The 27,169-nt window shown below is 46.0% G+C and overlaps 1 protein-coding gene across 2 annotated transcripts in view; it reads right to left on the reverse strand.

The window, feature by feature from the left end:
- Window positions 1-3,124: 3,124 nt before the first annotated feature.
- Window positions 3,125-27,169, reverse strand: part of VPS13D (vacuolar protein sorting 13 homolog D (S. cerevisiae)) — a 360,697-nt gene continuing 336,652 nt past the window's right edge. For both annotated transcript variants that reach the window (XM_006866375.1, XM_006866374.1), the window contains 3 exons: window positions 17,008-17,139; window positions 4,664-4,904; window positions 3,125-3,256 (listed from right to left, as the gene is read on the reverse strand). In XM_006866375.1, coding sequence (XP_006866437.1) covers window positions 3,125-3,256; window positions 4,664-4,904; window positions 17,008-17,139 — 505 coding nt within the window. The remainder of the gene's footprint in view (window positions 3,257-4,663; window positions 4,905-17,007; window positions 17,140-27,169) is intronic.

A 27,169-nucleotide genomic window follows, 5' to 3' on the forward strand; every position in this document is an offset into this window, starting at 1 on the left:
AAGTGCTGAGCCAAGAAGGAGGGCTCTGACTGGGATTTACACCCAAGGACAAGAGATACTCTTCTTAGATGTATTTGTTCAAGGTGTTTGCCCTAGTAATGTGCTTCTTTGGAGTGATGATAAAGGGAGAGGCTGCATTAGATTGTGAATGTGGTGATAAATTTGGTATTTGTCACTGGCAAAGGTTCTAGAATCTACAGAACACCAAGACACCAGAAGGAAACAAGGAACGAATTTGGTAAGTCAACAAAGCATTTTATTCCACAGGAAGAAAATGATGACGCTGATAGGAACAGCAGACGAAAGAGTCTTAACAGATTGATGATTGTAAGAGTGCTTACACAGTGGAGAAGCAGAGATTTTCTTTTCGCAATTTTACCAAGCAGCTACTACGGTGTTTTGAGGCACAGATGATACTTCCGAACAGTGACGTGAGTAGTCACCAAAGAGCAAGCCACTGGGTGCTGGGGAAGAAGCTGCTTTTGTTTTCATTTCATGGTGACCAGTCCAGGGGTGTGGAGAGATGCTGACCTCTGGCTAGCCTTCCCAGTGGGCAAAGCAGTACAGCCCTGGTTAGGTAGCCATGGGTTGGCCAACTGTTCTGGCTCAGGGACTCGGGATGGCTTCAATTTCTCCTTACCCAGTTTCTCTGTATTTCAATTTATTTTACTTTCCTTGGAGAGGGACTGTGCAGTTGAGGCAGAATGAAAATCAGAGAAGTTATCCTAACAGAATCTCAAACATCACTGGCCAAATTCCAATTGGAAAAGAAAAGGTAGTCGAAAGGCCAAGGGTTTGGATTTTGTTCCTGTTGAATGAGAAAACTGCCTAAAGCCCCTGAAACGAGGCCCTGGGGGCCTGGCAGGAGGGCTGTGAGGGCAGTAGAGAGCTTCAGAAGTTCTCAGTTACCTGCCCAGTACTCCCCCTGCCCCCCAGCCCCACCCCATTTGGTCTTGGGATCCCATTTTATCATCTGCTTCTTCTAAGGTGCAAATGTCAAAGATAGCAGTGGTTGTGCAATTGGAGGAGATGGTCAACCATTTAAAGAGCTGATTAAAATTAGAAGGAGCTCTGCGTGGAGGGTGCCGAACACCTCTCTGGAGTCCTCCTGAAAGCACCCTCCCTCCCACAGCTCTCTGCGGCCAGATCCGAGAATGGTCAGTTGTTGCTGGCGGCAGGAAGCCGATTTAATGAAACTAAGCTTCTTGTTCCAGGAAAGCAATTTCTAATGACTCTATTCCACAAAGTTGAGAGCAAACTCACTGATGGAAGCAAACTAGCCTTCTGAGCGTCTCGTGGTTAAGAGGTCATGACCTCAGGCAGTGGGTTACTGATGACAAAAACCACAAGCCAGACTCATGGGGTGGTTTAGGATGGGTGGCTGGTGAGGAAGACCCGGAGGAGTTAGCACTTGGCCGTCCTGCTGTGCATCGTGTGTTTGAGAGCCCATACAGGCAGGAAATACCACCTAGCAACCAAGAGACCAATCCACTTGGAGTACTAAGGTTTGGTATTCAGTACCTTGGTATTCAAGAGGGCTGATCCTGAAAAACACTAGCCAAAGCACTTCTGCTAAAGCTCCCTCCTGCCCTCTTTGAGCGTGTGCTCGCACGGGTACGTGTACACACACACACATCCACACACACAAGATTAGCTTCATTTGTGTCTTGGAAGGATTTTGGTCACAAGTTATAAATGCCCGAACCTTCTACACATCCACTGATCCGTAAACCATCTTAAGTCTTGGCTACCCATATGTGACAGGATGTAGAAATTGATTTGTTTCATTAAAATAAAAATTTTTAAATTGCAATCACAAGGCAAGTTATTCACTCTAGTATGAGGACCCCCCCCCCCAAATTCTTGACCACTCTCTTCATTTGCTTATTCCTAACAGAAAAAGGAAAGAACAAAGACAAGACCCAAGCTGACCCAAGAAGGAGGGCTCACACCAGGGTTGGCTACTGACTGGAATTTACAGCCAAGGACAAGAGACGCTTTCGCCAAAAAGACACCAAAGGCAAGAGGTGGCTCTTGGTTTCGTGAAAAGCTTACAAAAAGGCTGCTTTTAGTAACTCAAACTGTAGTCCCTTTCCTGAGACGCTCTGTCTCCCCTTCGTGTCCTGTGTTACTGCCACTGAGTCCACTAGAACAAAAGGCAGCAGTTCTAGAACCTTCTCTGTAGTGACTGTTGCCCAGAAAAGCGAGTATTCTTATTGTGGATTTTTGAGAGCTCCAATGAAAGAGTTCAATGAGAATTTTTCCCCTTTTAAATCAACAGAGGCTACCAATATTTCATAGTGACCCTGTCTGATCAAACCCAGACACAACACTAATGGGTTTTTGTGCGTGTGGTAACCTTAAAGGTTGGCAAAAGCAGCCAGGAGGAAAACAAAGACATGGATTTTAAAAATGATTTGTGAGACTCTATAAACAATCTTTAAAAATGGGGGTGAGAGAAAAAAAGAGACTCCCACCATATCCTCCTACATTCTCTTCGTTGGGGCCAGCTCTGGGTCTGAGAACTTTGGCTCACAGCTCCAGCCGGGATAACCACAGGTTTCGAATGCCTCTTGAATACTTGGATCTCTCCTCGATCCACTTTCCTGTGAATACTTAAACTTCCAAAACGCAGACAGAACATTCTTCAGTTTTCAAGAATGTCATTTTACAGAGAGTACCCTGAATTATATGTGTAGAGTTAGTGCAATAGAAGATTCAATATAACTTTAAATTACTTTACAAGTTAACAAACCTTTACACACACCACAGGCCCTGTTTAGATGTTCCTATATATTTACAAACACACAGTTGTACATATATACATGTTACCAAAATACAGGGCAATCTAAAAATTAGATTCATCTCAGTACATTCTTCTTTTTAACGCTATCCACCACACCTTTTAAAAATTTACTTCCCTGTAATCTAAATCACCTCATCCCAGTAATACAGCTCCCACTTCTGTTTTCTCCTTCAGTGTTTGCTTTCACTTATTTCTTGATATCTTCCCATGTGCCTTGTTCTGGGTCCGCCTTTAATTTCAGCCAAGAGAAGGGACCTCTTTCCTCCTGATGGGCTGGGGCTGGGGCTGGGGCGCCCCTTGCCACACAGCTGGCAGTGTTCAGGAGTCCAGCTCCAGTTGCTCTTGATTTTCACTGAGTCTTAACATAAGTTGCTGTTCATAGTAAAGGCTCTTTGCATAGTTTATTTCTTGTGATAATTTGACAGCGAGGACCTCAGATTTCACATGGACCTGAAGAGCAGAACAGAATGAGTAACCTGCCTGCGAGGTGGGAAAATCAAATGCAATTACAGCATGTGGGCAACTGCCGCAGCAGCAGCACGCTTACGCTCTTAAAAAATAGGGATTCCTAGGACTGTAGGCCAGTTCATTCTGATTCAAAGGTCTGGGGCATTTGTAACATATTTCCTAGGCTTAGCCCACAATCACCTGACATTGGGGCATCTCTGTGACTCTGGCCCAGTTGCAGGCCTGAGTTGGGCAAGGCCAAGAGCAAAGGGCAAGGCTGCTCCTCTGGGTTGCACATTTAAACTCTGTGATGGCCAGAGCGGAAAGACACAGGAGCAGCAAACGCCTGAGGCCTTTCTCATCTGGGGCAAGGGACCAGAGTTTCCTTCCTTCCTCCACCAGCCCTGATACAAGCCCATGGTGTGGCCATGGCCCTGACCTCAGGGGGCTGCACAAGGCTAAACAAACTCAAGTGCATTCCTGAGCAGGGGCTGGCCAAGGGATTCCTGAGAGAGGCCTCCTGAGGCTGGATGCTGTCTTGGATCTGTAGACAGGACCCAGAGATAAGCAGGGACACTGTGAAGGCCGCTCGTTCTCCAGGGCAGGCTTGGAACTCAGAGCATCCTGGTGTGGCTCTGTGGGTTAATGCACCAGACTGCAAAGTCAGTTTGAACTGCAAGGTCGGTGGTTCAAGCTCACCAGCTGTTCCTTGGAAACCCTATACAGGGCCGCTGTGGGTCGGAACTGACTCGATGACACTTAACAACAGCAGCAGCAGTAGCAGCAACACTTAGGCTTTGTGAAAAGCCACCAAGTCAGAGGACGGTTACAAAAAGGCCAGCTCCCCCCGCAGGGGCTTCTGCTGGAGCCATGGTTGCTCTGGCAGATTGGACCACTTGGGACTGAGCCCGGGTGTTCCTGTGTTGGCTGCCACAGGCAAGTGACCTGTCCTCAGCAGAGTGTGGACAGTGATGGTGTAGCTGCAGGTGGTGAGCCCCTTAGTTATTGTCAGTTGTTAGTGCGAGTTTCATCAGTAAGCCCTTCCATCGGTCTATGTCACACCCCATGGAGGCAACGTCTACATTGTATCTACAGTACTGCTTCAATGTGCAGCAAATAGCAAGTTTGCATTGTTACAGGAGAAACAACAGAGAGACGACTGTGTGCTCTAGCACCTTCCTGGAGTCAGGGAACTGAAGCCTCACCTTTGAGAAAGAAACCCCCGAGCATCCCGCTCCTGGTCCCCGTCCTGTACTGCTGGGGACCAGAGGCACAGATGACGAGCAATGACCCACAGTCATAGTGGAGGAGCTGGGAGGGTCCCTGGGATTAGTCACATGGCCCTGGACCCCGAGTGCTGTCACGCGTCCACTCCGGAGTAGCCAGCAGAGAGGCCAAGTGTGTACTCACCATGGGTTTCTGGTGGGAAGGGCCGGGGATGGACACTCCGCTGCTTGTGCTCACGGCTTTCTTGGTTACCTGCACATACACCTTCCCATGGTCTTTGGAGACGAGGCAGTGGTAGAGGTCATCGTATTTGACTTCGAGGAAGACGGCTTCTCGGTCGACGTAGTCTCCACTCTTGAGGAAGTACACAGCTTTGGAGGAGATAAGCACACAGTAGCTGTCGATGTTCTCCACGGCGATGAAGCTGCGGAGGGAGAGGACAGAGAAGAAAGGCACTCAGCTTCTCCTCCCTGTCACTGAGCCACAGAAAGGGGTGCACCAGACCCCCAAAGACCTAGGTTGGAGTCCAGACACCGTCATGGATGATTCCTTGAGCAGGTTGGCTTAGTTGCTCTGAGCCTCGGTTTTCTCATTTGTAAATTAAGAATGAAAATGGTGCTGACCCGGTGGGGCTGTGGAGAGGCGCCTGTGTGAGGCTTACTGCACACTCCACAGGACGCTCCATACGCGCTAGTGAACGATGATGCTAATGGGCCCGACAACAGAAACAATGGCGTTTGTGGGGTGTTTCTGCAACCGTGTCCCTATGAGTCCGAACCGATACGCCAGTACTTTAACAACAAGGCAGCTAGAATGCTCCTTAGAAGAGAACCTTCGTCTCTCATACTTTGGACACATTATCGGGAGGGTACTAATCCTTGGAGAAGGACACCAAGCTTGGCAAAGTGAAAGAGAGGAAGACCCCCAACGAGATGGACTGGACACTGGCAGCAGCAATGGCAACTGAGAGGCTGGGGGAGGACTGGGTGGTGTTTTGGTCGGTTGTTGGAATTTAACAATCTAACAACAACAGGGCTTCCAGGAAACCGTAACAATGTTTTGTTGGAAGAAAATATACTGCTTTCAAATGCCAAACAGAAGTGGTGGCTGCGAGAGTTTCCTGCTAACCTGAGAGAGGTCAACACTGAGAGACAGGGGGCAGGAAGGGGAAAGAGTGGGATTACACAGGTCCACCAAAGTGTCCAACAGGAAAAGTGGCATTTCATGTCCACCCTCCCTGACTGATGGGGAGCTCCTGAGACTCCCTCCACTTTCACTCAGTGTTGGTTGTTGTTGTTGTTGTGTGTCGTTGCGAACCACAGGCCTTATGGCCACCCGTCCAGTGCTTATCCTACAGCGCCACACTAGGGCTCTCTGTAGGTAAAACTGCCACTGGTTGTCATCATTTCAGTGGCTACTTGGGCAGCTGCAGGAGGGAGGACTGACTTGCGGTGGAGATGTGTGCTCTCGGCCGCTCTGCTTGGCTAGAGTGCAGGGCAGTGAACTTGGAAAGCAGGCTGACAGAGCTCTCAAGTCTGGCTGCCTGCACTGCATCTTGTGACCGTCTTTGACAATGGGGCTGCGACATCAGAGGACAGGGAGTGAGAACCCATGAATACCAAGGGTCCTGAGAGCTGACAAGAGGCTGGCTGTCCAGCTCCAGGCCCCTGAGACTTGGATCCTGAGGGGGAATTTCCATACTATTTGCTGGGAGCCAAAGCTCCACCGGGAATGGTTCCAGGACCAGGTCCCAGGCGGCTTTGTTCCTGGGCTGGCAGTTACAAACCCCTCCGAATATGATGAGTGGAGTTTGTGTGGCAGGGCAGGCCTGCATGCTGGAGGTGCTCGAGCACCTCTGGGCATGGAGAGAGCTCCCCGTGGAACAACAGCCCCTCTCCTGGCTCTCCTGGGGTCTAAGTCCTCCCTCCCCAGGAAGCATCCTCTAAACACTCAGACCCCTCCCCCACTCTTCAAAGATCCTCTAGGACAGAGCAAACTGCTCCTCAGAGTTTCTGAGACAAAATCTTTATGGGAGCAGACAGATTTGTTTCTCCTGTGCAGCAACAGCTGGGTTTGAACCACTGGCCTGGCAGTTAGCAGTCCAGTGCCTAACCTTCAGTACCACTAGGGCTCCTTCAGTTTTGAACACTTAACCCATTTACCTTCAAACTCTTACTTGGTCTTTTCATGTTTCCTGGACAAGGGTACGGCTAGCCCCGTCGGAGCAGGATCCATACCTCCCGCCCCTGGACCCGCCTCCGAGGACCCACCACTGAGCTGGCCACCCCATCAGTCCTCAGTAGGTTTTCGTCTTAATTACTGCCTCCCATAACAAAAATGGGGGTTTATTGTTCTGTTCTAACTGGTTGGCAATGCCAAGAATGTAGACTTGTAAAGTCTCAACACCAAAATTAGAAATACCAACAGCTTTCAGTGCTCCGGTCACTGAGCACAGACCTTCTCACCCCCTGGGCTCTGAGAGCACCAAGGGGCTTCATCAACACTTCATCAACACAGTGGAATCCGGGCATTGAGGGCCCAGGGGAAGGAGACGAGACAGACAGGAAGCATCAGGGGTGAGCCAGCACTGCTCAGGGCACCCCCTAGACACTGTCTCAGCACCAGGAAACGACCCCCAGCCTCTGGGTGAGGGTGTCAGGAACATGGCAGCTGCTCCCTCACAGGAGGACCAGTGGGTGAGCAGGCCAGGGCATAAAACCCCAACTGAGATGCCACTGGAATTCCCACAATGGCCCCCTGGCCCCCTCTCCACATCCCACGGGCACCAGCTACAGCAGGCACTTCTGCCTAGACCTCTAGGGCAGCCGCTCTTACCCTGGCCCGGTTGCTGACATTCCGAGTACACTAGCCACAGGGGACACTTTCATAGGGTCTAAAACAACCTCCCATCCAGGATGCCACAGGTGACGCAAGCCCTCAGTCGGAAGGCAGGATGGCTCTGAGCTAAGATGCTGGTGACACAGTGAAGGAGACATGGTCCAGCAGTCAGGAGCCCCTGCGCTCGGCTGCAACTCTGGCCAACTCTCTCCCCTGCTTCGAGGTTCCCCGTCTTTATCCTTCTCACAGATTACATAGTACCTGCCCGCTTTGTTCCTGGAGTTACTGCAAAGGTCAACAGCCTACATGCCAATTAAAACGTACAGGAAGGAGAGCAACTTGGGGATCTGCAGAGACCCTGATTCTCTATGTCTGGGTCTAGTTGCACCCTAAAAGACTTACCTGACAATTCCATTTTGGGGACAGTTACATGAAATATTCTAAAAGTCTTTAAATCACAAAGAGGCATTTAGCGCCAAGGGTTTAACTAAACAGAAGGGAGACAGCTACTTCTGCACAAGCTTGGCAGGAGATGTGGGGGTAGTAAAACCAGGGTGGGCAAGTCAGGTCCCTACCAGGGTCTCGGGAAGGAACCCTGAGGAGGCTGGAGGAGCAACCAGCTCTGTCTGCTCACTCCCCTTGTGATGCTTCCCCAGCCCACCCACAACCCAGGAGCAAGGCTGTGGGCCTCTTAGTCCCTACTTTTTAATAAAATCTGGAAGCCACATCAAAGGATAATTAAAAGTGAGCTCCAAAGTAGTGCCTTCCTCTAATGGGGACCGACCTCCCATCTATCCCTCTTTGGCTCGCCTCCTCAGGTATCATGGTATCTGCTCCATCCTGTTTCTCTTTTTCCTTCTTCAAAGCCAGGGTGATTTCTGCCCATTCCGGCTGTCCACATACAAAGGGCTCTTCTCCGCGGGCACTTGTTGTCTTCACTGCAGAAAAAGGTCTCTGACTATGAACCAGGGCACAGGGGTGACTACGGCACATGCTGTTTTCCCAGTGTGGTCTGGACTCTGGGCTTCCATTCCTCAACGTCCAAAACCAAGCTTCACCCAAGACTTGCTTCTGACCCATGCATGAGTGACTACTGGGAAATCACATGGATGCACAGAGGAGAAAGCAGATGTGGCCTTAGGCCTTCACCCTCTGATCTGTTAGCAACTCAAGGCAAAGGAGCAAGAGAACAAGTGGTGAGAACCACAGCATGCAGCTAAGCTTTATCCTGGCACACAGCTATGGAAGCCCAGGAGGTCTGTGACACAGCTGAGGGGGCTATAATTGATTCTAAAGAACCATTACGGTCATAATGGTAAATATCCAGACAACAAACATTGGCCGTTTCAACAATCTTCTCATGCACAGTTCAGGGACATTAAATATGTTCACCATGTTCATCCACTACCATTCCCAACGTTTGCCCACCACCCTTAATCGAAGCTCAGCGTCCCCTAAGGGCTGTTTCCCTTTTCTCTTTGCTCCTACTCACCCTGGCAACCACTAATCAACTTTGGTCTCTCTACACTTCTGATTCACCAGTGTTTCCGTACAGTTTTTGCACTTCACTTGCTATCTTTTTTCCCCATACGGAGGGGACACTCTGGCCTAAGGATCAATGTCAGAAGGTTTCTTCTGAGAGAGAGGAACGCTGTGGCCCATGGCTTCCACCTTTCTCCAAGAGGACAGACGTTAATAGCAGAAGACTGAATGCTGCTCACTAACAACATCCGTGAACCAAAAACACCATGGGGATATAGTCGCCATTCTCCAGGTATTATCAACAGCAGTAGCTTCGGTTTCCTTCAGTTGGGGCAGGAAATACTGTGATCGGAGGCAGCTGGCCCTTGGTGCCAAGTGGCTCTGCTTTGCTCTAGGCAGGTGGCTTCGCTCAGAGAGAGCTCCCCGTATTAGTTGGGTCATGATGGCTCGGCAGGACCACTATGATTTAGGCTCCCAGCATGGAGGAGATGCTCAGCCCATGGTGGCTATGGCTATTCCTGCTACAGTAAACACAGGCTCCAAGTTCGCCTGAGCCTGTCGGGGGGGGATGCCATTGCAAGTCTACCAGTCTTCTCGTCAGCATGTTGGGGGAAAGCTTGGCTCTGACATAGAAAAGAGTCCAGGACTGGTTTCTATTTAGGGGAAGAGGGCGCCTCCAAGCATCTCTCTCAACTATTCTTGCTTTTCCAATTCATTTCTCTTTTCCTCTCACTTTTTACTTGTTGCTTTTCTGTTGATAATTCTAATTTTGCATCTGTTTCCTAAGCGTTTGAAGCTGTCTTCCTCCATAAGTGCTCCCAGAGAAGACTTGTTCATCCTGGGCGTCATTTCCACCACACCCATCTGGGCCTCCCACATCTGTGTCTGACCGGGGCACTCTGGACACCCGTCTCTGCAGACCATCTCCACATGTACCTCCCATATGCACCTCCACCCAGCATGCCCCCGCTGAGTGCTGGGGCTGGCTTCTTCTCCACTTCTCTCTTCCTCAGGTGGGCAGCCCCACCTCTGTGTGTGTGTGTGTGGGGGAGGGGAACACCATGAAGATGCCGATGATGATGATGACAAAGGACGGACAGGTCGCATCCCCTAGCACTTGGACGGCCCCCGAGGCCTCCAGTGGGCATCCTGACTCCATTCTTTGATGCCCTCAGGGTAATATTTTAGCAAATGGTTTTGAGTATACTCCCTTCAAACTCTCACACTGCCACCAGGAGAGGTGAGGTCTTCAGCCACCGCCCTTCTAACAGACTTCCCAGCTTCACATCCCTGCTCCTTCCCTGTTGCTGCCACCACACAGGACTAACCAGGATTCTCCTGACTGCGGACCCTTCTCCCCACATGCCTGTGCCAGCCCTTTTCACTGGTCTAGGGGCACAGCCTACTCTGGAAGGCCATCTTCCCTTGCTCTCCTGCTACTAAGTAACCATTTCCCTTCGGTGGTCCCATAACACACAGTTCACACTACTATTATGATAATGATCCTGCTATAAAAACCAAAACCCATTGCCACTGAGTCGGTTCCAATTCACAGTGACCCTGAAGGACAGAGTAGAATTGTCCTCTAAAGTTTCCAAGGCTACAAATCTGTACATAGACAGATCACCACAGAGCTTTCTCCTGCAGAGCAGCTGGGGGGTTCAAACCACCAACTTTTACTTAGCGGGTGCGTGCTTAATCATTGAGCCACCAAGGTTCTAGTATAGGTGTTGTTGCCGTTGTTACGTGCTATCGAATCAGTTCTGACTCAGTGACCCTGTACAGGGTTTCTGAGGAGCTACTCGGTAAGCAATGGCTTGCTTTCCCCAGCTAGCTTGGAATTCACTGAGGACAGAGCAATTTTCTTAGTTATCCTAGCACACAGTAGGAGCCTGGGTAGTGCAGTGGGTTATAAGGTGGGCTGCTAACCACTACAAGGTCAGCAGTTTGAATCTATCAGTCCCTCCAGAAAAAAGATTTACAGCCTCAGAAACCCTATACAGGTCGCTCTGAGTTAGAACCAATTCAATGGCACACACACTCAGCAAATTTGTCAGTAGTCTCAGAAATGGACAGGAAATGACATCACATAGCCCAAGTGAACTGGCAGTGCACACACAGGTTTGGATGTGAAATAATAATAATCGTGAAAGAATTCTCCCAGAACCCTCCACTTAACCTACTGTAGATTTAGCAGTCATAAACTTTTATCAGAATAGCTGGGTAATCCACCAAATGCAAGTTTTAATTTGATGGCATAATAGAGAATGTAAAATTTCAGGGTGGCAATGGTCCTATTTCCTGATCTAGACAATGGAAGCTAATGAATTCTGTTCTATATATTCCTCAAAAGGAGCAGCTCTTCAGCTTTGAGACTGTACATATTACCACATGGTTTACAGCTATAATCCCATGCTATTAGAATCGACACTTGTACTCAGAAACCCCTGGGTAAATGGCTCATACAAGAAGAGTGGTAAAATACATGAAACTACTGATTCAAATGGAAACATCAGTTTGTAAGGGCAGAACTCCATGACCATATACACAATGACAAAAGGCCTCCACTCCCTATTGTAAAAGTTAAACACGCTCCGTAGGAAAAGCACTGGACTCTCAACTGCAAGATAAGCATTCGAACCCACCAGTTACTCCTCAGAAATCCTATATAGGGTCGCTATGAACCAATTCGACAACATTTCACAACACAAGATCCACTAGTCTCTCGTTCTGTATAAGCAATTTCTCAGAAAGATAGGTAAGATTCAAAGTCCAGTGTCTTTACAATAGGTGCAGAAGGGAGGACTGTATTCTGCTATAGGATAAGCAACAGACTGCTAACCAAAAGGTTGGTGGTACAAACCCACCAGCTGTACCTTGGAAAACTTTTATAGGTTACATTTGGTTTCTTTTTGTAGTTTTCTGCATTAAAAAAAGTCTCACAAATGTTATTTTCTAAAACTACATTTTAAAAATGCAATCTAATTGCCAAGTAAACTCCAGAAAATAGCCCATTCCGGCAGTCTCTTAGGTCCTGTGCGTTGCTGATGAGCATCTATTTTTAAAAAGGTAAGAGCTACCCTAGTACTTATAATCCCAGCATGCAACGTGGCCTCTGATGAAGCATTAGAAATAAAGCAGGTACATGGTTTTGATGAAAATGAGGATACTTGACATAAATTAAACATTAGTTATAAAGGGAAGTTAATTGAATCATGCAGGACAAATTTTACTTCACCAGCATCTTAGTCCAGGATCCTATTTCAAAACCCAAATGGAAAGCAATAGTAATTCTGCAACATACCAGAGAAATATTTACTTAATTTGAAACTGAAGTCTTTTCAGCTTGTCAGACCTTAAATCATATGTCAGCAACTATCTTTTTCAATACTAATTAATTAAAGAAATGCAAAAATTAAATGAAACTCCATGTGGGAGAAAAAAAGTTGCAGTAACCATGGCACTGGGGACTTTGTGGGGTTTTAACTGCATCGGGAAGTAATTACACAACATTTTCCAGAAGTGAAACAGTGAGTGTAACTGGAAAAAAATGTGGAAACATTTAGTTAGAACAGTAGAGCAAGGTATTAAAGACCCTTTTAAGGGGTTAACTCTGAAGGAAAATATGCAAATAATTAGGTCTTTAAACATGCTTTTAATTACAATTCTAGGATAAAAGTCAAAGGTATAATTTGGTACTCGTGTGCTTTTCCTGAAAACTCCTTTCTTGCAAAGTGATGACTCTGGGGCTTGCATCACCGTGGGGACTTCGCCTGACAAGTGAGGGCACTTCAGAGAAGCATCTGCCAGCTCCCCTGGTGAGCTTCCTCCTGAGACCACAGAGTAAGGATACGGTCCCATGCCTCCTCTACATGCATTGGGAAGAGTTAACCCACAGACTTGGGTGGAGACACATGGTTTTCATCTTTACAGTAAAAACCCATTTATGCCAATATCTTCTCCGAGTTCTTAAGAATTTCAAGAGTTTTATGAAATGTGGTTTTCTGATTTCATGTTGAGTCCAGTTTTCCGTTTTCACCATCACTGTTGCAAAGTGGACGTCTCACTGTGAGCAAACCTATGTTGGCTGCATGACACAATTTCCTCCGTATGTGTGTTTTTAGAACATGGTAGTCTATTAAAAATTAATTTCACTGAATACAGTAGAGAGCGTGCAGGAGGCAAAAGAAAGAAAACTTCTCAGTCATAAGCAAGCATCTTGAGGGGATGAGTGGCTGGGCCAGGGGGATCAGGGACCGTGGTCCTGGGGTGGGGTGTGGGGAGGGGGCACCACGGTCAATTATCATAACAAAGCCTACAAAGACAATGTTGTATCCCACTTCGGTGAGTAGCAACTAGGGTCTTAAAAGGTTGTGAGCGTCCATTTAATGTGTAACTATTGGTCTCTCTTCATCTGGCACAAAGAACAGTGATGAAAATTGGAAGTATATGGAGACAATTAGTTCGATGGACTAATGGACCACACGAAAACCAGCTGCCATGATGCTGGGACCAGAAGAACCAGATGGCACCTGGCTACCGCTACCAACCACTCTGAAAGAGATCACATTAGTACGTCCTAGATAGTGGGAGAAAAATGTGGGCTCAAACTCAAAATCATCAAAAGACCAAGCTTACTGGTGGGATAAGGACTGGTGGGACCAGTCACCACTCAGGCCCAGAACTGAACTCACCTCCATGGCTTCATTTTCAGCCAACTCTATGAGGGGAACAGTAACATGAGGGAGGTACACACTCCTTAGAATATCAACCACTAGAGATTAAATGGGCAGCATTTGGCCCAGGGCAAAGTCAGAAGGCAGGGAAGGCAGGAAAAAGGAAGAATGGAAACAGGAAACACGGAATAGAGGTGGGATGCGTGAAGTTGCACTGTGAGGACTGCAGCCAATGACATCAAACAAAAAGTGCCTGAATTGTTGACTGGGAAATTTATTTGCTCTGTAAATCTTCACTCTATTCATAATGAAAAGTTAAAAGAAAGACAGACTTTTGCAAGAATGAGTCAACTTGAATGGGGTGTGTGTGTGTGTGTGTGTGTGTGTGTGTGTGTGTGTGTGTGAAGGTGAAATGAAAAGCACAAGACACAGAACTCATTTAAACACTGACCAAACACTCTGAAAACACTGACCAGGGGACACAAAGCAATACAGATGCGAAACCGCAACTAGCTATCTGTCATTCATTCAACAAATAGTTATTGAGGGCCTACGATGTACCAGACAGCACTCTAGGTGTTGAGGTAAAGAGAGCAGATGAAAATCCCGGCCCTCATGGGGAGACCATTCAAGGAGATTCTGTACTGTCTCCTGCCAGATCTGACGAGTCACTCTCTGGACCTCCAATCCTAAGGCCAGAAGAGTCCTGTCAATAAAATGGCAGCTGTGGCACTAAATCCCCCAACTCCCAAGAAGGCGGGTAGAGGAAGTCCTCTCGGGCGTGAAACTGAATGGGATATTACCGCGTGATGACGAGGGTTGAGTCGAAAACAGTTGTTTTTCTTGTTAATTACCATGGAGTCCCTTCTGACTCATGGAGATGCAGGTGTGCTCCATTGGGGGTTTCACGGCTGTGACCTTTTTAGAAGCAGAACTCCAGGTCTGTCTTCTGATGTGCCTTAGGGTAGGGTCAAACTGCCAACATTTTGGCTGCTAATTGAGTGTCAACTGTGTCACAGCAGGATCTATGAATGCAAGGCCATTATCAAGAGACTTTCTAATAACAGTGAAGGGAATTTGGTCACACACAACAGATGTAGGAAGATGCCAAGGAGGAGCTCTAGTGGTTTGGTGGGTTAAGCGTTGAGTGGCTAAATGAAAGGCCAGCGGTTTGAATCCACCAGCTGCTCCATGGGAGAAAGAGGTTGGCAGTGTGCTTCTGTAACGATGTATACCCTAGGGAACAGTTCTACTTTGCCCTAGAGGGTCAGTGACCTGAAGGCAGTGGGTGGGGTGGGCAGGAAGATGCTATTCTAGCCAACAAGCAACAAATGAAATCTGGATTTGACTTCTGATATCTATATCTCCATTCCAATGTTGTTGTTAGGTGCCATAGAGTTGGTACAGACTCATAGCGACCCTATGCGCAACAGGGCGAAACATTGCCCGGTCCTGGGCCAACCTCACAATTATTGCCCCGCTGGAGCCCATTGATGCTGTCACTTTGCCAATCCATCTCACTAGGGGTCTTCCTCGTTTTATACATTTCATTTTTGACAATTTCCAATTTTCCTAGATTCATACTTTGTACATTCCATGTTCTGATTATTAATGGATGTTTGCAGCTGTTTCTCTTCATTTTGAGTTGTGTCCCATCAGCAAATGAAGGTCACGCAGGATTTACTCCCATGAGCTTTACTCCACTCGTGTCATCACGGTCAACTCTACAGTTGCATTTTGAGTACCTTCCAACCTGAGGGGCTCATTTTCCGGCACTATATCAGACAGTGTTTCTCTGCTATTCATAAGGACTTTAGTGACTTAATATTCAGAAGGAGTTCATCACTTCTTCTTCCTAGTCTGTGTTTGTCTGGAAGCTCATCTGAAACCTGTCCACCAAGGGTGACCCTGCTGGTATTTAAAATACCCATGGCATAGCTTTCAGAATCACAGCAACACACAAGCCACCACAGTATGACAAAGTGACAGACTAGGGGTGGTCCATTCCAACACAACAGCAAAAATATGAGATGAGATCAGTCCAGCACCATGGTTCACATTGACACCGAAGACTATCCTGAGAGTTAATCTCCACTCTAGACATACATCCACTGACCCCAACATTCACAGCCCTCAGGACCCTCCCTAGCTTGCTTTACCTTAAAGAATAGAAATAAAGATGACAAGATATTACATTAGAACTTTGCTCTTCACCAGCTACAACCAATTGCTTTCTCTGGTTTTAAAGTTTTAGTATCTATTCAGGTTGTAGAATACTTTATGCTAGAAGGCTTTTGCAAAATATCCTAAAGTAGTTGAATTCTACTATACCAACTAGGAATAATTTCACTAATGGGAAATATCACAAAAAACCAAGAATATGAGGCTCCATACTCAAAGAAGAACAAAATAATCTTAAGAAAATTACAGTTTCCAAAGTTTCAACTACTGTTTGCTTGCTACTTATCTAGCAATGAAAACCCCGTGGCTGTTGAGTTGATTCTGACCCATAGAGATCTCTAGGACTGAATACACGTGCTCGCAGAGTTTGTCAAGGCTGTATACGGGTTTCTGGTGTGGAGCTGTAGTAGGATTAGCACTCAACTGTGAACCATAATGTTGGCAGTTCAAATCTACCAGCTGTTCCTCAGAAACCCTATACCAGGAGTTGGAACCGACTCAATGGCACTTACCAACAATAACATACTGTATATACAGAAGAACAAACAAACCTGTCTTACAAGAAATACAACCAGAGTGCTCCTTAGAAACCACAATGGCGAGACTTAATCTATCTTACTTCAGACTTGTTATTAGGAGAGACCAGTCCCTGGAGAAGGACATCGTGCTTGGTAAAGTGGAGGGTCAGCGAAAAAGAAGACCCCCACAATGAGCTGGAGTGACACAGTGACAGCAGCACGGGTTCAAACAAAGCAATTGTGAGTTGGCGCCGTACTGTGTTTTGTTCTGTTGTGCATACGGTTACTATGAGTTAGAACCAACTCAATGGCACCAAACCACCACAACGTAGCAACCTCATAGGCCAGAGGAGAACTGCCCCACAGGGTTTCTGAGGATATATGGAAGCAGACTGCCTCATCTGTCTCCTGTGAAGTGGTTGGTGGGTTTCAATCACCAACCTTTCAGTCGGCAGCCAAGCACTTAAGCACTGCATCACCAGGGCTCCTCAGCAAACAATACAATACCAAAGTCTAAGAAAAATTTACTGGGAAAAAGAAAACGAAACTGAGAACACTTTATCCATTATCTTTCCTCTTGGAACTAACTGGAGAAAGCCTGCCAGTTGTTAGGGAAAACAAACAAACAAACAAAAACACCCACCAAGGTTCTGTTCTGGAACACAGTTTGAGAACCACTGCTTTGAGTACATGGCTATTAGAAGAACTTATACCTAAACCTATGGAAATGTGGGACCAAGAGTTCTTTGGGTCAGTGGAAATTGCTCAGATATGAGAGAGAAAAGACAACTCAGGGGCCCAGCAGGGCTGGCTTTTCACGGCCCTGACTTACAATTCATCTTGGCTGTTGTCTGTCAGTTTGAAGAGCTGCTCCTGTCCTTCCGCTTGGCTCTCAGAATAGCGAGGAAGCAGCCCTTGGGGCCCCGTGCAGCAACGCGGCTTCCGTACCCTCTGTGCTTGAGTCCTAGTGGGCAAAATGGATAAAAGGCAAAGTTAAGAGTTACGTTTAAAATGATTCCCCTTCCATATCTGAAAAAAAAGCACCATATAATATAAACATAATTGAAATTTAGTGACCAGGATTAAAAGACCTGTGAGTGCACTTTAGAACAGGGGTCAAAGACTCCATTTTGTTTTTTTTCCCCCTCTGGTAGCGCAGTGGTTACGAATTGGGCTGCGAACCACACGGTCAGCAGTTTGAAACCACCACTTCCTTCCATGGGAGAAAGATGAGGCTTTCTGCTCCTGTGATTTTTTTTTTTTTTTTTTTAATGCTTTATTGTGAATTATGTGATAGTTTACATGGGAGGACATCAACTTTACATTCATCCTATCGTATATCATTTCATTGCCATGATTACAATCCCCTCCGTGAATCATCAACCAACCAAAGGGTATACACTACAAGCCTGCCCCCCGGTCGTCAGCACACAGCACCTCTCCCTCTCTGTGTCTAAAGTCTCCAACTGCTCCATCTCTCCACGTCATCATCTCTGCCTCCATCTCTGGCATCACTGCTTCTCTGGGTCCCTACCCTTGATGGTCCCCTGCTCCCAGACTGCAAAGTTAATCACTCCCCTCCTTGCTACAAAAACGTCTACCTTTACATTTCCAACCCTCACAATCAGTCCTGTTAACAGTTATTCATTATTGTATCACAAGAGACCTATCCACATGTCCTTTCATCAGCCCCGCCAAGACAGATTGGATACTACTCAGCGGAGATTCCACCTTCCTCCATGCCCTCTGGATCTAGGTTCCCTCTTGAAAGCTTGTAAGCCAGTCACTTCTTGCCTTTGTAGGCCCCCCACAAAGACTCCAGTTTTGAAGTAGAAGCCTCCCTCTGCCTCACAAGGAGACGCTAGATGATCACAGGGCAGACTAGTTACCGTCTTTCCCCCACTTCCAGTTGTCCTTCTAAAATGGAGATTGTTGCTGTTGTTAAGTGTCGTTGAGTCGGTTCTGACTCATAGCGATCCTGTCTAGGGTTTCCGAGGAGCGGATGGTGGGTTTGAACTGTCAGCCTTGTGACTCAAACTGACCTTTCATTCCAGTGTATTCACAGGACTGTTGTGAAGAGCAAGTGAAATCCCACCTACCAAACCTGGGCTTAACCGAATGTGGGCTCTCCACCAATGGTGGCTTCTGTCACTTGCTCCCGCCCGACTTTCCTATATATCTCTGCAAGAGAGTCACCTCTGGATTTCTAATGGATTAGGAAGAAGAGTGAGGTATGTGGGCATTCCTCAAGAACACACCAAACGCTGGAGAGCTGGCTGCCAGGGTACTGGGTGAGGGATGCAACCACCATGGGAGGAGAAGAAATACCCATAGGCTGTCCCAGGCCGTAGTCTGGAGTTCTGCAGCGCTGCTAACACAAGCCACTCAGCGGTCGGTTGCCCAAAGGAATCTGCTTTGCTGTGGTTTTCAGAGGAGGCTTGCATTGTCTTTTTCAACAAATGATATGCAGGGTAATTGCTAAGTGCTTTTTGGTGTTTTCCTAGAAACAGGAGTCCATATTTGTCTTGGAAAGGCTGTGCATATTTCAGATGACTGATAAGAGTGTGCTGATCTGTCCTCGGCCTGTACTCGCTGTACTTTTTATTATTTGTTCCTGGAGCCCATTGAAGCAAAACACCCCTTTCTAGTCATAGCTAACTAGGAGAGGAACAGGCTTACACACTGAGTCAGCACTTTAGAATCAGGAGGGCACAGACGTACTTCCAAGGCCAAAGCGAGTCCAGGTGGGCAAGTCAGGGGAGTGATATGGACAAAAACAGTCAGAAACTCATCCTATGCCATGTAGCGGGTTAGCTACTAACAACACCGTGCCCAGGGCACACTGGGTGCATCAGACCGTGGGATCCATACCCGAGTGAGGTTAGCTACGTGCCAGAAAGCCAGAAACCCAGTGGCCATTTTTTAAAAGTTCAGTTATAAGGCTGGCTTGAGTACCACGAATTGAGCTCTTCAGTGATGATGTAAGAGGGTCAATAGGCTGCAGGAAAGGGAAGGGGAGAGGGTGGTTTCATCTGTATCAGACACTCACTATATATACCCATCAGTCCCACTGCTAGTGGAGTGGTTATGAATCGGGCTGCGAACCACAAGGTCAGCAGTTCGAAACTACCAGCTGTTCCATGGGAGAAAGATGAGGCTTTCTGCTCCCATAAAGATCTGCAGCCTCGGAAACCCTGTGCAGGGTCACTATGGGTGGGAACTGACTCCACGGTACTTAACAACAACAAGTCCCACTGCTGTTGAATGGATTCCAACTAAGAGCGATCCCAAAGGACCCAGGAGAACTGCCCCATAGGGGTTCCAAGGCTTCATCTTTATGGGTGCAGACTCCGAATCCCGTGGGTCAGCTGGTGACTCTGAACCAACAACATTTTGGTGAGCAGTCCAGTGCTTAAACAATGCCCAACCAGGGCTCCTTACACCGCTATGCCTAGTTTTAATACCTTCTTAAATTTTCGGCCTGTTTTTGGCTATTTAAGACCCCAACTATTGATTGGAAGTGGGAAGGGCAGCAACGGAAGCTAGTGCTAACCCATCCATGGAGAAGTTCAGCAACTGTTGTTTTAAGGGTGGGGGAGTTTCAAAGTTCTACAAATGGGGGGGCATCAAGGGGAAGGTGATAAACAACCACTGTTCTTGTCTCCTTGCTTAGTGACATATCCACTATCATTGCTAACACTGCCCCGGACAGGCAAATCAAGTGTCTTTTCCCCAAGCAGTCCTACTACTGTGTTACCCAGGGGGTTCCTCCAAGGGGTTCAGATTGTCAAGACATAAACCAAAGGTTCCTCCAAGAAGCACCTGGCGGGAACTGCTTCCTCATGGCCTTTCAATAGAAAGTTTCATTTGGCTTCTGCTCTTCCTCTCACCACATCTACCCCAACTACTGGTAAATCCCGCAGGCTCCACCTTCAATATCCACGGCAAATCCAACTACTCAGTTTTCATCATAGTGAACAAATGATCCGGGCAGGTGTACTGGATTGTTACAATAGCTTCTGAATGCATTCTCTCTGCTGCACTCTCTCCTCAGGACAAGCACAACCCTTTCAAAACGTGACTGATCAAGTCACTCATCTGCTCAACACCCATTCGCTCTCTATACATCTCACTGGGGAAAACACGTTTGCTTATTGCTTGACTTCACATCTGGAAAGATGCACAACAACAGGGGCTTTGTTTCATTCACTGCAATCCTGGGGTTGGAGGCAATCAGGCTTCAGTGGTACAAGCCTCCCTTTCCATACGGGAGACCTACATTCAATTCCTGGCCAAGGCACCTTAAGCAGAGTCACTGTCAGTCTGTCAGTGGAGGCTTGTGTGCTGCTATGATGCTCAACAGGTTTCATTGCAGCTTCCAGACTAAGAAAAACTAAGGAGAAAGGCCTGGTGATCTCCTTCCAGAAAATCAGCCCGTGAAAACCCTATGAGTCACAAAGGTCTGATCCCACTGAGTCAGGGGCTGACCTGAAGATCACTAACACCAACAACTAACAAATTAAGCTTGGAATCTAGAACTGTGCCTGGCTCCTGGTAGGAAAACAATCTATGTTAACTGAATACATATAAACATTCGGGGCTGAGGCGTAAGGAGATGGCAGTCTTAGGAATATTCTTCTCCTTTTTTTTAAGGTTTTTATTGTGGATTGAGTGAAAGTTTACAGGGCTGATTTGTTGAAGTTTTACATTCAACAAATCATACAGACCTTGTTTCATTACAATGATTATAATCTCCTTCATGAACCATCAGTTAACAGTATTTCTCTGTATTCACTTTAACTTTCTTTTTTTAAAAAACAAAACAAAAAAACACTCAGGCATATATAACAATTTACACCTCCAAAGGGCACATTCTGCAAGTTTGCCTCCTGGCCACCAGCTCTTAGTCCCTCTCTTCCCATGAAGCTAAAGACCTCAGCCGCTGCCTCTCTCCATGTCTCCATCTCTGCCTCCTTCTCTGTCTTCTCTGGATAGGGTCCCTCATTCCTCTCATGCTCTTCTCCCTTGATGGACCTAGGGTCCTCTGTTTCTGGACTTTAAGATTAACCAAACCCTGTTTTTGTTACAATTATGACAGTCACAAGTAGTCATGATAACAATTACTCACTAGTGAATCATAAAATCTTGTCCCCATATCTTTTTACCAGACCCATCAAGGCAAGATGAACTATTCAGTGGGGACTCTTTCTCCCCCACCCACCTTCAACGAAACTCCCTCTTGAAACCTTGTATGCCAGTCACTTTGTGCCTTTATCGCCCCCTCATTTTAGGTAGTCAATGTCTAAGTTGCCCAACCCTATCTACCCTGTGTACAGAGGGGAGAGCATTGATACTTGATGTGAAGACTCCTTCCCTCTCTGTTGGTATTTAGAGTTACTACCTCCATGAGTATAGGTCAGGTTCATCAAATTGTAGCAATTTACCCTTGTTTCCTTTATCAAAAAAAATTTTTTGTGTGTGTAATCTTCCTGTAGTCAAGTTCTGATTATCAAGCCATCAAGGCTAGGTCAAATGGGTACTGTCTGCAAGTTTGGGTGTTCTTGTGCATCTCCCCTCAATTCGTATCAGCTGGATGCTTCACTCTTAGCCCTAGCCCTCTGTGGCTATGTCCTTGTCCATGGGCTCAAGTGTCCCCAGGTCTCACCACACTTTGGACCAACCAGCTCTTCCTCTTCTCTCTCTCATCTCCAGGTCAAAGGTCGTCAATGGACTGTGGTTGAATTCAGTCCATTTCTTCATTGCTGCCTTTCCCCCTCTTCCACTCACTAGTAGACCAATTTTATCGCCAGCAGTCTCACATGCCTGTTTATATGCTTCCTTTAAGTCTTAGGGGCGAGTTTGTCCTGAAGCAACTTGATTGCTTGCCTTGATGGCTTCCTGGCAAACAGCTTGCTTATTCTTGGAGTAGCCAAGAATGTCATGCTGACATTTTTGTTTGGGGTTTTTCCTGATGACCTTATTTTGAAGATGTATCTTCTGTTGCTCTAGCTGTTCCAGGCTGGTCTGCTTGTCCTTGCTAGTGGGAATGTCCCACCTCAGATGGTTCTGGATGGGACTCAGGATTCCACCTAAGGTCCTATACTCTGTAAAGGCTTTGCAAGAGGCCTATTTCACTGGGCAAGTTCTAGAACTCCTTTTAGGTATTCCAATCAGTTATAGGCTGAGACGGGCTTACAAGTTTTCTCTAATCATGTTTCCCAACATCCCTTTCTATCCCACTCAAGTGTCTATTTTACAATAGTAGGCAAGGGAAACCAATATTCATAAGACAGTAAGCATTTTAGTATTATTTCCCCTCTTCAAACTATGCCTACATCCCTGTATCCCAGAGCCCTGTTGTTCCAAGGTCGAGCATACATCACTATTTACCTCTGTCCCACTTAGGCCTTGCAAACATGTCTCAGTGTTTCCCTATCTATTTTGTTCTTCCATCTCCTCCCCCTTCTTTTATTGCCCTCCCCAACACCTGAACTAACTCCCCTAACCCAATCCCACTATTGTGGTTACCTTATATTCCATTAACTCTTCCCTCCATTTAAGACAGTGTATTTTATCCTGTAATCTACCTGACCTTCCCACCACCTGGATCTCTGTTCCTCTGTGTTTACCTTCTTTCACATTATAATTGTTTTGATCATAGACTGACCTCCCAGATAGTCTGTTCTTAAAGTTTTATTCTGTTCTTGACTCTTCCATTTGTCGATTGAGTTCAGGGGGATGCTGCCACATATGTCATTCTCTGGTTGGTGTCTGTTCTTGTTGGTTCTCAGTCCACAGAACTTCCTTTAGGATATTTTCCATAGCATGGTTGGCTTTGGCAAAATCCCTTAGCTTCTATTTATCCTGGAACGTTTTGATTACACAATCATATTTGATTAACAGCTTTGTTGGGTAGAGGATTCTTGGTTGGCAGTTTTTTTCTTTCTTTCAGGGTTTTACATATGTCTCTCCATTGCCTTCTTGCCTGGATGGTTTCTGTTGAGAGAGCCAAGCTTAATTTGACTTGCTTGCCTTTGTATGTTACACTTCTCTTTTCCCTAGCTCTTGTCAGGATTCTGTTCTTATCTTCATATTTGGAGAGCTTGATTATTATATCTCTTGGTGATTTTCTTTTAGGGTCTATTGTTCTTGGGCTTTGTTGAGCTTCTTGAATGTTTATCCTTTCGCTTTTCAGGGTTAGGGAAATTTTCTTCCAGCAGCTCTTCAACTGTTTCCTCTGTGGACTTGTGTGCTTCTTCCTGTTCTGGAATGCCGACAATTCTTAAATTATTCCTTTCATGTTGTCCAACATGAATCTTAGGCCTTCTTCATTTCTTTATCCTTTTTTCTGCTTGCTTTTCTATCGTAATAGTGTTGAGAGATTTATCTTCTAGCTCACTAGTTCTGGCTTCTATCTCTTGAATTCTATTCTTTTGCCCTTTCAGTGTATTGTCCATTTCTGATACTCTGTTATTAATCATTTGGACTTCTTTCTGTAGGTTTTGAATTGTTTCCAATGCTGTATCTATCTTATTTGATTGTTCCTATAGCGCTTTCTTGACTTCTTCCTTATTTTTCTCAACTCCATTGTATAGTGTGTTTTGATACATTTTATAGTCATTTTTCTGAATTCCTTCTCAGACATTTCCAAAGGCTGCCCACATTCCAGTATGGAGTGTAGGTCTACTTCCAGCTCATTTGCTTCAGTCACTTTATCTCGTTTCTGGACATGTGCTGATATGGTCATCTGTTTCTGCTTTTTGGGTATATTTAGGAGTTATCTGTGACCTTAATACTTAGATGGGTGTGTATTTTGGTATTTTTTATGCTTTCTGATTGCCTCCAGGTAGATGTGATCAGGAGATGGGCTTCCCTTTTCCCTCTTCTTCTTGAGAAATTTCAAGATGCCACTGTTGGTCGTTGTGACATAACTCAGGATTTAATTTTTGGCCTATTTCCTTTTTAGTCTGCCTGCCCTGCTCCACAACCCCCATTCAGGCTTTTTTCCTAGTGATAAACAGTTCAGGGCTGGCTGTGGCCGTTTTGCACTGCCCTTTGGTTTTAAGTGGAAACTGTCACTTTAAATTTCTAGATCTATGTGCATGCATAGTAGAACCCTCGGGGGGTAGGGTGTCCACTCGCTCAGGCACCCCCTCTAGTAACCTAAATGGAGGTGTGCAACCAGCAAGAGACCAATGAACAGATTAAAAAAACAAAAACAAAAAAGAGTGTGCACATCTTTATCTCTGCAGTTCTGTCAGGCCTCTATGGCTGCTCTGATCCTTCCTCTGCTTGGTCTTGCCCAAGATGGCATCTCCGGGAACAGTAGAGTGTCTTGGATTAGAAAGCAATGGATTTCTTGCTTCTACAAATCCCCCTAGTTGTAAGCCTTCCAACCTTCTAAATATTCCTTTATATGTGGTTCAGAGTTCTGGCACCATCCCCTGAGCCTGCTTGGTCTGGTATTCTGTGCTGTTGCTGACAGAGCTCCTCACCGCACTGCTACCCGATCTGCCATCTTGTTTGTTCTCCAGGAATATTTTTACTATTGAGCTAAACAGGAAAAGTGATATGCAAACTTTGGTGGTAAAGCTTGAAGACTAGGGGATTTGAGCTTCAAAAGCAACAAATTTAAGGAAAATATGAACCAGTTAGAACTCTGTTTCCCTAATAGAAAGGTCAATGGAGTGCCTGTCTAGTCCACTGGTCAAAGTGTCATGAAAAGAATCTTCCTTAGTCCCCAAAGTCAAGGAAAAACATATTATGAGTCCTAACTTCCTCTGTTGGGCTCCAATGAAGCCAGAGGTGCCAAGGAAAGGCAACTTGTTTGTGAACCTGTGCTCTTGGAAAATCCACCTGGTGACAACTATGGCATAAGACACTGAGAAAGCACGTACATTCTCACATTAAGGATGGAAGTAATGTCTCAGTATCACATAGCTTCTTCCATAGTGCATACAGTTCAGGGGCTCCCCTTAGAGTTCCCCCAAATTTCTGCAGTCCAACCTCGTCCCAATACATTCTGTCCTAACCTGTAAACCACAGACTCGCGCAGGCATCCGAGAATACAGAGGTGGAGTAGCTCTTTGGCGGGGATACGCTGTCTATTTGTTATGTTTCTTATTTATCTTCATTTTGAGATCAACTGAATATTGGACAGTTTCCAGACATCACTGGCTGGATCTCAGTGTGGCAATCAAGGCTCAGTTTTCACATCCATATTAGAAAAGAGAGTTAAACTTTACCCTAAAAGGAAACACAGTCTTCCCTTAGATGTAGTCTAGGGACTCTGAGAAGGGGTGATTTAGACAGGCTAAAGGACTTGTCCACCCCCACTCTACCACTCTCTTCTCATTGTCGCTGTCCGAAAAACAGTTCTTTCTTCTCTGACACTCAGCTAAGAGGCTGGCTTCTCAGGTCTAAGTTGGGAGGAGGCATGCAGTGGGGTCTTAATGCCACAACACAAGAGCAAATTTTGTTTAAAAATTATGAGTAATCAAAGAATTACAAAGAAAGAAACATCACCAAACAAGTGCTTCCAAACCCTGCAAAGCAGCAGCAACTTTAAAATTATATTCTTTAGGTCATGGTGTGATGGAACTGTTCGCTTTGTATACTGCTGATGGCACTATAGATGCAAGAACCTTTCTGAAACCAACATGCCAACAGGTAATAGAAATCCTAAATCTGTTCACACTCTGTGGCTCAGTAGAATAGTGGATCTACTTCTAAGTGACTTTCATGTATGGTCTATGAGAAGCTGGAGGACCAGAACTCAATCCTTACTTTCTTAACTAGACTTTACATGCCTAGAATTGTTGTTGTTAGGTGCCATCGAGTTGGTACTGACCCACAGCAACTCTATGTACAGAAGAACAAAAGACCACTCGGTCCTGTGCGATCCTCACAATCGCTGCCACGCTTGAGCCTATTGCTGTCGCCACTGTGTCAGTCCACCTTGCTGGGTGGGGGTCTCCCTCTGTTTTAGCTGACCCTCCACTTTACCAAGCAAGGTGTTCTTCTCAAGGGACCGGTCCCTCTTGATAAGCTGTCTGAAGCATGAGAACACATGGCTCTACCCTGTTCTGAATTCTGTATTGATCATTCCCTTGTCTTTTCCTATGTTGTTAAATGTAGTTTTACCGCATTATCAAATTAAGCTTTGATACATTCTTATAATATCCTTTGGTTTCAGTTGTTTAAAGCTTTGGAAAAAAGGGCATCACTGCTTTTAAAAAAATGTTATGGGGTTTTTTCCTCTACATCATATTGTGAAAATCCAGCCATTCCGTTCTGTGCAGATGGAATTCATTTTCCATGCCTGCTTTATTCATATTCCATTGTATGACTATGTCATAATTTATCTGTCTTCCTATTGATGGCACCTGGGTTAATTTCTAAGTTTTTGCTATTACCAACAATGCTGCTGTGAACATTATATATGTCTCCTGGCGAACAAGTGTGAGCATTTCTTTTAGTCTCCATCAAGGAGACACTTGCTGGACCACAGGGTATGAAGCTCATATAACAAGAGAAATCAAATTGCCATTCAAGTGACTGTACCAATTTACACTCCTACTGACAATTCAGAGGGTCTAGGAATCTATCTCCTTGCCTACATTTCTAAGAATCAACTGCCGCGGAGACCACTGTGACTCACAGTGATCTTACATTTAGTACTGTCCTGGTGTGGCACTGTAGGATAAGCACTAGACTACTAACTGTACAGTCGGTGGTTCAAATCCACCAATCACTCCTTGAAAACCCTAGAGAGGCATTTAAGAACAACAATACATAGTCATTCGCCACACGTGGATATGGAGCAGCTGACACGTGACTGGTGTGACTAAAAATTGGCATTTTTAATTTAAGTTGATTACATTTGCTATTCTGGACCAAGCGAGTAAAGTTTTGCTAAAGGTAATACAGAAACGGCTACAATCATACATTGACAGAGAACTTCCAGAGGTTCAAGCTGGATTCAGAAGAGGCCG

This window comes from Chrysochloris asiatica, unplaced genomic scaffold (assembly GCF_000296735.1).
Source record: "Chrysochloris asiatica unplaced genomic scaffold, ChrAsi1.0 scaffold00090, whole genome shotgun sequence".
In the NCBI taxonomy this organism is placed as follows: Eukaryota; Metazoa; Chordata; class Mammalia; order Afrosoricida; family Chrysochloridae; genus Chrysochloris; species Chrysochloris asiatica.